This window comes from Pterocles gutturalis, unplaced genomic scaffold, assembly GCF_000699245.1.
Source record: "Pterocles gutturalis isolate BGI_N339 unplaced genomic scaffold, ASM69924v1 scaffold20062, whole genome shotgun sequence".
Classification (NCBI taxonomy): domain Eukaryota; kingdom Metazoa; phylum Chordata; class Aves; order Pterocliformes; family Pteroclidae; genus Pterocles; species Pterocles gutturalis.
Window position 1 is genome coordinate 57,024 of NW_010110685.1, and position 14,387 is coordinate 71,410.

Sequence of the window (14,387 nt, forward strand, 5' to 3'; positions counted from 1 at the left end):
GGGCTATCACTGTCTTTACCACCTGACAAATGAAACAAGCACCTTGCTTTTAAATCAGGATTGTTTTTACATCTAGATGACTTTAAAGAAAAAGTAATGGGCTGTAAAGATGCGAAATCTTTACGCAGCTTTAGGTGTGGATACAATCCTTATAAACAGAGACATACAACCCATGTACAAACTGAGTCAGCGCTGCTAGACATGTTTCCACCATCAAGGTATAGTAACGGTGCAATTCTTTCACAAATGCTCTGGGAGCTCTTCTTTACAATGATGCATTTCTGCTAATGGAAACACAAACATATACAGCAAGAAATAGCTGTGTATACATGTCCAGACTTCTGTGTTACCTTTTATCTTACATTTATCTCAATGGGCTACATTATGAAAAGCTCCTGGTGAGTGTGATCTCTATTTTGAAAAAAGTTTGTATTCAGCAGTCATTATTGGAAAAAATACTGTCATAAATACTACAGTCATTTGTCTTCTTAAAGGCAGGTTGTTCTGAGATCTGACTTGAATTCTCTCACCTTGAAACAATACATTTCTGCTCTGCACTGTGCCGTATCCTTTAAAGAAAAAAGAACCCTACGTTCTTTCTTTCAGTTTTATTTTGCTCCATACTTCAGAGAAATATTCTTCTGATAAAGAGAGACTATTTTTTATTTTCTAAGCAAATAACAATGGAAGAAACAAATGCATTCAAAATGCTCACTGAATTAAAAGGGACTGGATTCCCACATTTCTAATACCCCGTTCATTGAGAAAAAGCGGGTGGCTTTGAGTGTGCAGATCTCAGGCCATCACACACTGCAGATCCACAAGCATTCCCAAGTATTATCCATGCAATTTCAGTGTTACTGCTGCAGTGTGGGGAGAAAAGTCCAGGAAAGTTTAGATTCTTGTTTCTGCCCAGTAACTTCCAGTGATTATTAATTTCCCTATACATCCTCAGCGTGCTGTTGCAAAAGACTCCATAGGATCCCTCATCAGCATCCATGCATTCAGGATTCACCTCGAGGCACACTTGGAGAAGAGCCTCGCTCAGGAACACTTGAAGTTCACTGGGATCTTGAGATAAGGCGTATAAAAGAATACTAAAAATAAATTCTGCTGATAATACATAGGGTTTTTTGTATACATGTTTATATACGTGTGTGCATGGAAGAACTCTTAGGATCACTCCATGAGGGCAGACCACTACAGGTCCTTTAAAATGAAGCCAAAGCTCTTATGTGCCAAACATAGGATATAAGGGCACTAACTAGTTGTTCCTCTTTTACACCAAGCAGCTGAAATCTTAAGAGGACACTCAAGAACATGTTCAAACAAAAGATTTCAAATAGCAATGAAAACAAGCAGCATATATCATAATTTATGGTCATGAACATGCAACTCCTTCACTTGCAAATGGTGAAAATTAGTGCAGATCCAACTTACTAAAGCAGTGACAGTCCACCTCTACCCTGGGGTATTAAAGCCTCCTTTAGAATTAACCAAAACAGAACCAGGTATCAGATCACAGACAGATAATCAGAGAAGCATGGACAAATGATATGGCACAAATATTCTAGTAGCTGCACAGACACCACAGACACCAGTTCATGAATATTTAACCCAGAAAAGGTACAGATGTGTAATTCTCCTTTGAAACCCCATTTGCTATATTTCTGTAAAAATTACAAATATATCCCTGTGAATTGACTGTCACTGTCATATTACTGAAAACTAAAGGATAAACACTCCTCCTGAGACACGCACATGGTCTCTCCCTCCCCTGTGTATTTGGAGAGCTCCCTGCTTCTGTCAGCAAAAGCTTCCACCTTCCTTCAAAGATTCCTCCTCCCATCAGGGAAATGTGTGCAAGAAATAGAGTAGGCTGCTAGGCGGCATACATTATCCTTCTCCTTTTCTCTTTAATGCTAAATCAGGAAAGATATTATAGGGAGAGATTATAACAGAATAGGTTAGTAATGATCCTGAGCTGCTCTACTCAGTAGCGACACGAATCTAAACCATCCTCAGGGTTTGTGAAGCAAAGTTTCAGCCAAAGGGAGACCTAAGCCAAGAGGTGAGTCCCCACGTCCCTGAATTCTGAGTGTCTTCCAGAAGTGGCTCGGTGCTCCCACCTGTGCTCGGCAGCTTATGAGCAGAAGGGAGAGCATACAGCACAACTGCAGCTTGCATGTTGAGTGCTAACGTTGTAAACAATTTTTCAGATGAAGCTGCAATTATTATTATAGCACTACCATCCATAATTGCAACAGGAGTTGAAAGTAACCATATGCCAATGATTAACAGTTCAGCCAAATAGAAAGGAAAAAACATGCTTACAAAATGGTGGAAAAACTTATAGGATATTTTTATATTTTTGCCTGAAAGACGTGTTTAGTTGTAACAATAATTATATGGACTACCATGATAATAATGGAGATGAAGGAAGAGGAAATTAGTGCTTGTTGTTATGGCTTGGTATTAAGTGTAAGCCAGAAGAATAAGTTGAAAATAGAGCTTTTTGCCACTAGTATAACTTTTTATTCCCTTGATTCGTGTTGTCTCATAGTCCTTATTTCAGAAAAGGCAGTTTACTTAGATTTTTATAGTTGTTGCTGTGAGTTACCTGAAGCATCACATACGCTCTTTGGTCTTTCCTCTGTCCCAGTACCATCTTGTTAACAGAAGTGAATGCAATCAGAAAAAGAAAATGGAGAAGTGGGCTATTTCCCATGTAAGAGAAATATACTGCACTTCCAAACCTTCACAGAGGATGTGAACTTCATAGGGACTTTGCTGCAAGTCTTGTGTACAGTTTACAACTGGGCTCTGCAAAATGGGATGCTGCCGAGCCTTTGACTTAATGAAAACTTAGGAAGGCAATCCAATTCACTGCAGGGACTGCTTTGTTCTTTCATTATGATTCTTTTTTAATGAGAAAGACAATCGCAAGGATAAACTCCATTCCTCTGAATTTTTACACTAATTATATACAAAGCACCATTCTGGCAGAGTGGGACTTCTCTGCTTCAGGCAATACAGTTATCATCTTGTAACCACACTTCAAATCTCCTGTACGAACGCCGGAGCTACGTGTGCTGAATGTGGATTCTGCTACCCTGGCTAGCTGCTTGAATTGATGAATGTTTAAATATTCAATAAATCACAGGCAAATACTGATACTGAATTAAGTGGCAGAGACAAGCCTCGCATTCTGCTTACAGCTGTAGGATCAAGGGTACACTATTTTATCAGAACCATTAACTTTCCTCATTGTGGTGGGAAAGGATGGTTGGTTTTGTAAACAGCACTTGAGATGTTTATCTATGTAAGAAGAGTCAGACCCATATACTAACGCTACAAAGGACAGTTATCTCTTAATTCTACAGAAAATCAACTGTTTGTGATTCAGCTCACACCCTTAAGACACAATTTATTACTTGACATACTGTAAGCCAGTCTTGGCTAGATAGGGAGCTCCTTTACCCTCAAATAAAATTATTGAGAACCACATATACCCCTGCACAATGCTCTGATACTGTGGGCCAAATTTCAAAGCTTGGTATGTGCTCACTGCCATGGTACCTGAGCACTTCCAGGATTGTATCGTGCAATGCCTGGCCTTCCACACACTCAAAAGCTTTGATTCTTTCACCATAACATCTGTGTCCCTATCTGAATCTGTGGTACAAATAGAAATATGTATAACAGCAGCTGCTCACATGGGGATGCAAATCAAGCAGCGAGATGCACGAGTGTTCAAACTGCACTTCCTCAAGCCCGCCCACTCATGCCCCTAGTGACAAGGTTTATCTTCTCAAAGAGGCACTCACAGATTTGCGTTCAGATAGCACCATGTCTGAAAGGCTGGCATCGCTCCTGGAAAAGTGTGCAAGGAGGGAGCTTCACAGGCTCAGCAACAAAATCTAAATCCTGATCCAAAGATAAATGCTTGCATTTGCAGATCTGCCCCAAGTCTCAGATTCAGCTGCTGGAATCACCAAGAAAAGCATCACAGTATAAAATGCCACACTGATCATTTTTTGATTCTGCTAAATTCCACTAGCTACCTGGGATGTTGCAGCTGTGAGCTGAATAACTGCATCGCTTCCCATTTTATTGCATCTGTGGTTTCTATTTATGGACTTGGTGGCATGGAATGGCCACATCTGGCTAAATGCTCCTAAACTGTGTGTGTATTTAACTCCAGGGTAAAACTGCATTGTTCTCAAGTAGTATATTCAGCACAGACATTGCCTCACAGTGATGATGCAGCATCTTGATGCAAACATGGTGCATCACCCAGAACTTTGGCCAGCCTAAAGCTTGGCATCCCTTTTATGCTCAGTGCACTTACTACCTGTAAGGTTTGCTCTCATAAAATATGTATCAGTCTTTGAAACATGGTGCAAATCTGAATGCTGTTCCTAGAAGAAACTGGTTGAGGGCATAACCCTGGCAGCCAGAAACATGACCACATCTGAACTTCCTGAAGTGAGAGTGACCTGAGCATCTGTGAGTTGACCTGCCTGATCTGAATCCTCCAGGGACTTTGTTACAAGGAGAGGTACCCCCAGTTCACATGCAGCCTTAGTACAAATTCACTTCTCTGCGTGGACAAGACCTCTCATTTCCTCATTTATGTCGACAGGACAGTAAGAGATCTCCCCCTTTTTTTTAATCCTCTTGGCTGTATCAGCAGGCACAGAAAAAATGAGGTGCTCCTGTTCTTTCACTCGATGCCCTCTTGCAGCTTCTTTTGTCTCTGATGGCATAAGGGCTACATCTTTGAGCAGCAAAGCTATTTTGAAAGCAACCTAGTAAAACAAGAGGCACCTCTGAACTGAATGAGATGCACCAGGGATCATGAGATACCACTACAGAGAATGCGACAGCATGGATGCTTGATTAGGTCTGTCCTTCATTGCTTTGGGGTCACCATGAATGTATCAGTGTTTGCACCATTAAACCATGAGAAACAGCATTCATGCTTAACTGCTGCCACCTGCACCCTAAAGGAACAGTACTTTCCAATTTTCAGTTTGTATGTGCTGTGGGATGTATATGATTTATTGCAACGATAACACAAGATAGACTGTGCTGCTTTGGCCAGGATTAACAGAAAGATAGACATTTTGTAACATGGGACACATGCTGTGGGTTTGGACAGCAGGTGCCTAACCTAACAGTCAGGAGCACGGAACTGAGAAATGAAAACATTAGAAAGAAAGGTCCAAAGTTTCTTTTTAGCCTTTACCTGCCAACACATTTCTACTACACTGGGGGCAAGGATTTCTCTCTGTGAGTGTTTATTCATAGTTGTTAAACAGCTGGCAAAGCAAAATGCACCTGATGAAAATGCAAATTGACTTAGCTCTGAGATGCCCTGAGATGCCTGGTCCCTTGTGTGGGTGGAAAGGAACAGCAGGACCAAAGCAAAAAGCATCTCTGTGCTGGTTCATGTAACAAGGACAGCCAACAATGAAAAACCCTGAGGATTAAAAAAAACCACCCAACCTCTCCACTAGGAATAGAAAAAGAAAACAAAGCAAAAGACAGAAAGGTCAAAGTCTGTTGGTTTTAACCCTGCCTTGGTATCAGCAATGTGGTCTGTCATTTTTTACCCTGTCTTCATACCACCTATGGGGAATACATCATACTCTTGAAATTGCATCTGTTTCTGTATGATGGCTGAAGAATGCAAGAAGGCTTCATTGGACTGGAAAGAGTACTATCATGACTAGAATCCCAAGGTCCATACAGGTTCCCAAGGTCCTCTGAAAGCTATACATACAGGAAAAGTTTAACACCTCACTGAACTGTAAGCACCTAGAGACTAAAATTACAAAGGTTCATGCAGTAGAGAGAGCAGCAGCATTCAGCATTTTATGGCAGGAACTTTTTAAAACTCAATTGAAAATAGAGGGAAAATTCAAACACAATGAGTACGTAAATGGGACTGAACAGGAATCTGGCTCTAGTCCTACTGCTTTTTTCCTGCTAGCTTGCTGTGGTGTCCGTGATGTGACAGGCAAATCCCGAACACGTAATACATCATAATTCTTGCTCCTGTGAACATGCTATCCAAAAGAGAAAATTGCACGTTACAATAAAGATCCCTGGAATTTGAAATGCTTGTAAATAGCCAGCATTCTAGTTTCATTTCACCTAAAGTACAGAATTCCCTCTGAATATGAAAAGGGCTCTTCAAAGCCCAGACAAAAGGGCTGTTTGGCTCACCATTTTCATAACAGACATATTCTACACAGTTTGGCATCCCTAATTAGAAGCCCAGAGTAATTAGCAGAAAGTACACTGTGGACTGCAACACAGCAGGGAGACTCTACAGTGCTGCTTTGAGAATACCAAAGACCTGAAGGTCATTATTTTTCACTGGTCCCTAGCCACGCTCGCTGCCGTGTTTCTTTCTTTTTTACAACCCAGGGTGAGCCTGGCCCCTTGCAGCGGGAGGGCCAGGAGGAGCAGGGCCAGCTTGATGTGCCTTGCCCCGTGCTTCAAGAGGAACACCCCTGCTCTTTGCAACGTCTGCCATGAGTTTGCAGGCCAGTGTGTGGGCTGCGTCGTCACCTTGAGGGCCCGAGGACAACTTCTGTCGCAGGCAAAGAGGACCACAAAGCTGCTTGGCTGCAACTTGTGCAGATTTCATTTGATACTAGAGAGATAACTGAGCAATATGTTCTACAGCAGAGGCATGAGCGTACTTTGAACAATGATGAAATGCATCTTTTCTAATCAAAATCACTCCCTGTCATCCTCAGTGAACAGAAAGTCCCACATTTCTGAAGGCTTCTCACTGAAAATGCTGATGGGATCGATGCCTTTCCAGAAGATATTTCATCTCAATGGTATAATACATATTGTCCAAAGTACATTATACCTAATATAGTTTCATCAGCTTAAATCATATACTCTCTTTGTTTCCCAGGCATGTTCTTGAGGGCAGCTGGCAAAAAAAGGTGTTAATATCAAAGAAATTCCGGTACATCAACCTAAGTTAAGTACATAACACTAACGTGTTAATATAACATTGCTAGTGGAATGACACTGAGTAAAAAAAGAGATATTTACCCTTTCTATCATTCAATAAATAGCTGACAAGCACTGCAGTAAAACAGCAACTCCAATATAGTGTTCTACTTTCCTTCAAGTAGTCTGTTTCAGTCAATTTTGGGGAAGTAGGAAGGATATTGGGGGGAAGGGGCATTTATGGAAATGGAGATACATATTTGAATAGCAAATAAATCACAAATTTACATATGACTGAGGCATTAACATCGCAAACCAATCCTAGATAGAAATGCATTTAAATAACAGGACTGCAGTCCCTAATAGTCTCACAGGACTCTCTAGCTGACTCAGGGGCACAGATCACATCTGATTATATGCCAAATCTAAGACATTACAGTTACTCTAGGGAAAACCATATTTCCATTGACATATGCTATAACCTCATCACTTAGACTAGAAGCAGAATTCATCCAGACATACACAGATTCATAAAACCTTTTCTGAACTAGCAAATCATTGCCAGCCTTCAGTAATGGTGGCCTGAAAATATCTGGTAACTTGTCGCACTAAAATTAAAGGAACAGCTTGCAATGTGGAGCCCTGCTTGCACAGAATCTGGCTCTTAAGGCTTTATGGGTCCCTTCTGTTCAAAAGATCTCTACTGCTCCCTCATTTCTTGTTTTCCAGAATAACAAAAAAATAGCAGTTTCATATTTTTTCCGTTTTTAATGATGTCTAGTAGATGTGTTGTTTTCATTTGTAGCATATGAGAGGTGGCTTTTAGAAGTAATTTATTTTTGGTGGCAAGCTGCTGATGCTTGCACCTGTGTTGACCGTTAGTAATTAATACCTTCTGGTCCACTATGGACAATTTCCCACTTACTGCTTTTTAAGGTGTTAAAACTAATCTCCACCAGCTCTGCTTCCCATAGCTCCATTTCACTGTTAGGAGGCTTTTCTTCCTGATAGCCAAGGCTTTTCTTTTCCTCAATTAATAACACACAACCCAAAGGACTACCTGGAAGTGTCCTGACAAGATTTTGTTAAGCAGAATCCTCTGCCAACGAGGCGACTGAGCTGAGATAATATGTGTTAAAACCTTCATCTCAACTCACAGGTGTTACCATTGACAAATACAATGTGAAAACAACTGGCGTGAGAGAAAGTTACCTCAAGAGAAAGAACTGAGGAGGTCCTTATTATCTATTAAATTTTTGGCATATCAGACAGATAAAACATAATGACATTTATTGCCTTATAATGCTGCACCAGTGACATCAATTTTATAGCATTGTTCTCATACAAGGAAAACTTAAAGAATTATATTTGGACCTAAGAAGTAGTGCATTGATGAGCACTGGACTAGAAGCTTTAGTGGATATGTATTTGTGGGTAAGTGGCTACTGGCACCTATGCATGCCTGAGTGTGTGCATTCCTAACCATGAAGAACCTCTGCACTCACTTCTTCAGAGAAATAATACGTCCAACTTAAATTTACATGTAACAACAACAACAACAAAAAACTAGCATTAAAATATCCAGAATAAAAGAGTGTTTTCAAGATAACAGATTCATCATTCAACAGAAACTTCAGAATTCAGCTGATAGAAAAGGTGGTTGGACTTTGTATCAGAAAAATCTTGGTTTGACCAAATCCTTTCCCTTTTCATGACCACTACCTCAATAGCATCCACATTTTAAGGCTCATATGAAAATCTCACAAGAACAGATCTCCTTTAAGACTTCCATCACTGCTTATTTCTAGTCACGAGAACAAAATTGCAATAATGATGAAAAGTCTTACTCATACGGCTTCAATGCTAAAAACTGCTGAGTTCACTTTTACTGCCGTCAAACTGGTTCCCCACTCAGAGCTACAGGACAAGCTTTTCCTTCTTCTTCTCTCTCTCTTTTTTTTTTTTTTTTTTTTTTTTTTCCTTTTCACATGGGAATGAAGCTTAAAAGTACCCAGAGATTCTGGCACCTACAGGATTTATGCATCTCCTACACTGTTTGATCACATGTGGATTCACTGCAAGGTGGTAGTCCCGATTTTTGCTCCCACTACAGGAGCAAAATTAAAATTAGTTTTGAAAAAAAATCTTGATCCACAATATAAAAATGCAGTGGAAGCTGCTGGTGCCCATGGAGTAACTTAAGCTGCTGGAAGCTGGGCATTCACTGCAGAAAGTTTTAGTCAGAAGAGATCAGGAATCAGGAGCTTTAATCTTCTGCTAAAGATGATTTTCAGAGACCACTGCAAATTCTACCTCTTCAGTATCACTCAGGGAGTTTACAGGGAGTAAGAGATTGAACACTGAGGGAAGGCTAACTCAAAGAGGATCCACAGTAAATCAAAATTTGGAAGAAGCCTCTAAAGAAAGAGGAGTTCCTTATGTCTCAAGAAATTATCGTTTTCTGTCCTACAGTGAATTACAGGGTTTTTTTGGCCACTTCAAGTGACTCCTCCTTAGCCAGTACGTTTCCACAAAAAAACTCAGAGATTAAGAAAGCAAGCAAAGCAAAAGACATTAAGTTATTTTTGACTACCAGCCAACTTATGATGTTTTGATTTCTGAAGGAGAAAGAGGATAATTTAAAGAATCTTAAATCTTGCACACAGAGTAGGAGAACTGCACTTGAAAGAAGAGCCTTCTGATGTTCTCAGCACTCAAAACAGAATCATTCCATATAAAATTAATATCATTATTATGTGATTTCCATCTGTTAACGAAGCCAAACGATTAGAGCTGCTAGAAAAACTGCCTTAGTGGAACAAACACAGATAATGAATTTGAATAAATACACAAGCAAAAAGACAATGTCAGGCTCAATCACTTGGCAATATTAAATGCCAAGTAAATGAGGGGGCTGTGTAGCGCTACACCATCCAGCAGTCATGTTATGCTGAGTGCGTGGATCATTGCTTTCATTGCTTCTGTAGCCAGTTTTGTTCTGGATTTTTTTTGACCATCTTTCTTTTTTTGACAGCTCCTTTTCCAGACTATTCCACTGGTACTCTTTACGTTATGCTCTGTTTTTCTGTATGCTCTGTATTCAACCGCAGGCCTGTTCAAACACCTTCCCCAATCCTCCTCACTTGTCCAGAAAATATTTTTCACATATCCCTAACACTTTCCCCATTCACTTCCCATTTCTATCTTGGCACAACAGGTAGCTCCAACAAACTCTCTTTAGTTCACCACTACATTTTCAAACAGAGTCAGAAAATTATTTATAAAAATAAAGTACAGTGTAATACATGTTTTTATATGTGTAAAACAGAGTGCTTGATAGCATTTTTGAAATGTCAATATATACCAAGTGTCAAACATTATTCTAAATAAACCCCTGTAATGCACAGCAGTATGCTGGCCCGTATATCCTCTCACAAGCTAGCATTTTCAAAAAAGTAGAATCTATTTAAAAGCCATAGGGACTTGGATTCCACACTATCTAAATCAGGCCTGAGAAGGACATTTCTAGGACAGAACTTGTTAACTTCTAGGCAATCCTACACTCAGAAGAATTTTTTTAAACACAGTTCTCCAGAAGGATGGTACTAATATACATTTTAAACCTTTTGCAGAGCAAAGCATGTGGTGATGTTTCCCCCTATACAAACTAATACCACGACAGCGAAACACTGCCTGAGCAATCTCTCCTTACATAAGAGCTGACATTTGCTCCACAGATTGGCCTTCATTGCTTCTGAAGAATGTCAATGGAGACCACGGTTTATAAAACTTAAGTTGTAATACATTCAAGCACTTTGCGCTGGAGTTCAGCGGTGTATTCTTGACTGTTCATTTTTTGCATTGAAATGAAGTCCTTGATGTTTTGGAACATTTTATAGTATTGTATCACAAGACTGTACTATGAGTGAAGAACTTAAGCTTCAGGGTTGTTCCCAAACCATTAAAAGATGTAACATCAAAGAACAATCCAGAAACATTCGTCTGTCCAAGAAAATCTGAACCTCTCAGTATGCTGATAAAGGTACCACAGCATAATACATTTTGTAGTTCTTTTCCTTCATAGAGCCCTTCCCTCCTTATGTCAGGAGAGCAGAGTCAGGAAAGCACATTATACTTTTGCTCTTTTATTTTGCTTCCAATCCACATGTTCTGTGAAGGTGAATAAACAAAACAATTACAAAAAAAAGAGTGGGTGAGAAATGTACTTAAATGCATTCACCTCCCACACCTCATCTAGATAATGAAACCTCAAAGAAAGGAGGGATGGGCAGGAAAGGCACAAACCCCCTGTATTACACATATATTGTCAAACAGAGGATCATTTGATACACAGTACCAAAGTGTACTTCATAGAATCACAGAATGGGTTGGGTTGGAAGGGACCTTAAAGATCATCTAATTCCAACCCCTCTGTATGCATCATTTTAATGCATTTCTCACTTCAAGGCCAGATTGGCTAGACAGGCCCCGTCACAAAGCAGCAGTGGGGCCATAGAGCTGCTCTGCCCACGCAGCACCCTAGACAGACAGAATCTCGAATCCCCTCCCTTCATCTCCTACTTCCCAATGGTTAAAAATTGGCTGCTGTTTTTTTTCTAACAATAGGTGAACTATTGAACTGCCTTGATCAGCAACTAGAACTAGCAAACTCTTCCTTCCTTGCATTTGAGCTCTCCTTAGCCTACATAGGATGTAATGCATACTAATATTTCACAGCAAGACATGTAGTCAAACCTAAAACAAACCCTGAATGTGAGGCTGAGGTGCCAGCACGGCAAGTGTAAGAGGAGCATTCCCACAAGAACAGTTAGGAACTCAAAAGTACTCATCTTTCTTTTTGCTTTTAGGTAGCACCAGTATCCTTGATATCTACTGATTCATCCTTTGCTAATGAAGATCTAGTCTTTTTTTTTCAGTTCATCCAATATGCATTACTAGGTGATGTAAATACATAACAAATGTCAGTGGGATGTGTCTAAATCATATTGCTTGTTGCTGTTCTGCAAAAGCCTTTAACCTCGCTGTTCTCTACAAAATGGTTTCAAAGAGGCACTTACCTTGTCTGACAGCTAGTGTTGTTGTGTAGACCAAGAACAGAAGGATATAATTGAGGAAGCTCTGAAAAACAGGTGTGTTGGCATGGAAGTCTTCTGACAAATACTTGCTCGTGAGACCAATGCCACAGATAAGGAGGGAGAGTACCTGGCCAAGCGCCACAGACAGCAAGAGATCCCTAAAAGAAAAGAGAAAAACACAGACATAAAACACTCAGCTCCTTTGCCAAGGAGGAAATGCTCATCCTCCTTCAGGAATCATGTTCGACAGTGCTAAAACACAACAAGAAACATGACGCTTCAGTCAAGGAGGGATTTGCTGGGTGTTGCCAACATAACATTTCTATTATTTCTGCTCTTATCACAGGCTTAAACATTGCCCAAACACGCTAGCTTTTATTCACTTATTATACAACAGCAGATGGTACATCTCTACCACTTAATTTCGCATTTCGCATTTCACAAAGGATAAATGAAAGTTTAAATCAACCAAAACACAGGGCTGCTTTCTTTGAGCATCTTTCCTAACAGAAAGACCCAGGTGTATCATTCAGATAGAGCAGGAATCACAGCTCCTCCAGGACTTAGCAGACACAGAGAAAAAGCAGAGAAGGATTTTATCATGTTTCACCATCAACATGAATTTACTGTATAACTTCCTTCCCCTCATTTCATTTCTATTTCATTGTATAAACTATTCTTTCCATCTACCATGTGAATGCATGCATCTTTTCTTTCATCTTTGTCACTGCTTTCTTTCCCTTCTGTTTGGTGGGAGCAGGAGGTTCCAGTTTTTCCCTTCCTGTCTCCTTCTGGTTCTTAAAAAGCTATTTTCTAGTTTGGCTTCTTGCTTTAATCTGTTTTTTCTTGAGCTTGATCTCCAGTCACCTCTGCATTACCCTATTACAACATTCCCCATTGTCTCTCCCCACAGGTCTCCAACAGTTGCACCTTTTGTGTATGTTCTCTGTCTTCCTATAGTTTTCTCCTCTTTACTCAAGATAACGGCTATATCTGAAAGCCCACCCTTTTACAGTGTATATTATTTTTATATCCTTTCCTCAGTCTTCTCAGTGATATCCTTTTCCCTTCCAACTATCTTTGTCTCTTTTACTCTTCTCTCAGAACTTTATTATCTAACTGCACAGCCCAACTCAGCCCAAACAATCCTCCTCTTGTCACAGGATCTTCTATACCCCCCAGGAATATGTGTATTTCTAAAGTACCCTTAAGAAGTTTCCCAGGTTCCCCATGTGTCAGTACTTCCACGCTGACCAAGCCTGCTCCACAGCTACACCTCCTCCACGCAAAAGCGTGAAACACAGAAGTGTTGGCCTGGAAGAGGAGCGAGCACAATGACTGCAAGGGAGAGCGAAAGGACATGAGAAGCAGACATTTAGTCCAAGCCCTGCCAGCTGCTGCTGTCACTGTCACCATTGCCTAGAAAAGAGGGGTCATAGGTCCATGGGGGAACCCATGAAGGAGAGAGGAAGGTGGGACAGGAGCATGCTCTGCAATGTCTCATTAGAGCCTGGTACGAGGACAGGGGATTAGACAATCCTAAGGGAGGTGAGGAAGGAGGGCAGCACTCTGCTCACCTGTAACAATATTTCATGTGTGTTCTCCTCTGCCAGACGGTTAAAAAAAAATAAAAAAATTGCTTCAAGGCTGCTTTGCTTTCCCTGACCTCAGCTGTTCGTATTCAGCAGCGATGAGCATCTGTGCTCCCGCAACAACTTTCCTAGTAAACTCAAGTGTCAGATTTGTTTCCCTTTTTCTCGTAAACAGTCCTCCCACTAACATGTCTCGGTGTCAGGCGTGATTCAACCAAACAGACATAGGAGGCTGCATAGTTACATTCAGCTAACATACTTCACTGACAAACAGCCTGACACAGATAGTAAGAGAGCAAACTTTATTGTGCTACACCCCATGTTTTGACGGGAGACTGCTGAATACATAGCAAGTAAGTCTCCACAACTTCTGCCTCCGCTGTCACATTACTCACTCTACTGTGAAACATAACCATGGGAAATAAACATACTCAACAGAGATGACACCTGAGACTACGATGCAAATGCTGTCAAAGCTATGGATCCTCAGTTCCTGCTGTTACCCGCTATGCTGTTGATGCGGAATAGGAAATATGAATAGTGACTGCAATTTAAATACACATATTTAATCTTGTAAACTTGTTTACTGTTCTTCATTTAGTTGGATAGTGTTTCCTCTGTCCTGCTCCTGCAATGAAGTTTCACACAGGGCTGTCCTCTTGCCTACTGCAGTTTTTTTAGTTTTATTTCACTAGTAAATTAAATGTTTGCAAATCTG

At 40.5% G+C, this 14,387-nt stretch overlaps 1 protein-coding gene across 1 annotated transcript in view; it reads right to left on the reverse strand.

The window, feature by feature from the left end:
- The window catches only part of LOC104461785 (solute carrier family 35 member F1-like), a gene marked incomplete at its 3' end in the record, with an annotated part of 68,206 nt that extends 54,347 nt beyond the window's left edge, over window positions 1–13,859 (reverse strand). Inside the window, exons 1-2 of the mRNA XM_010073489.1 lie at window positions 13,744–13,859; window positions 12,060–12,235 (exon numbers count right to left, since the gene is read on the reverse strand). Coding sequence (XP_010071791.1) covers window positions 12,060–12,235; window positions 13,744–13,859 — 292 coding nt within the window. The remainder of the gene's footprint in view (window positions 1–12,059; window positions 12,236–13,743) is intronic.
- Between the last annotated feature and the right edge of the window lie 528 nt (window positions 13,860–14,387).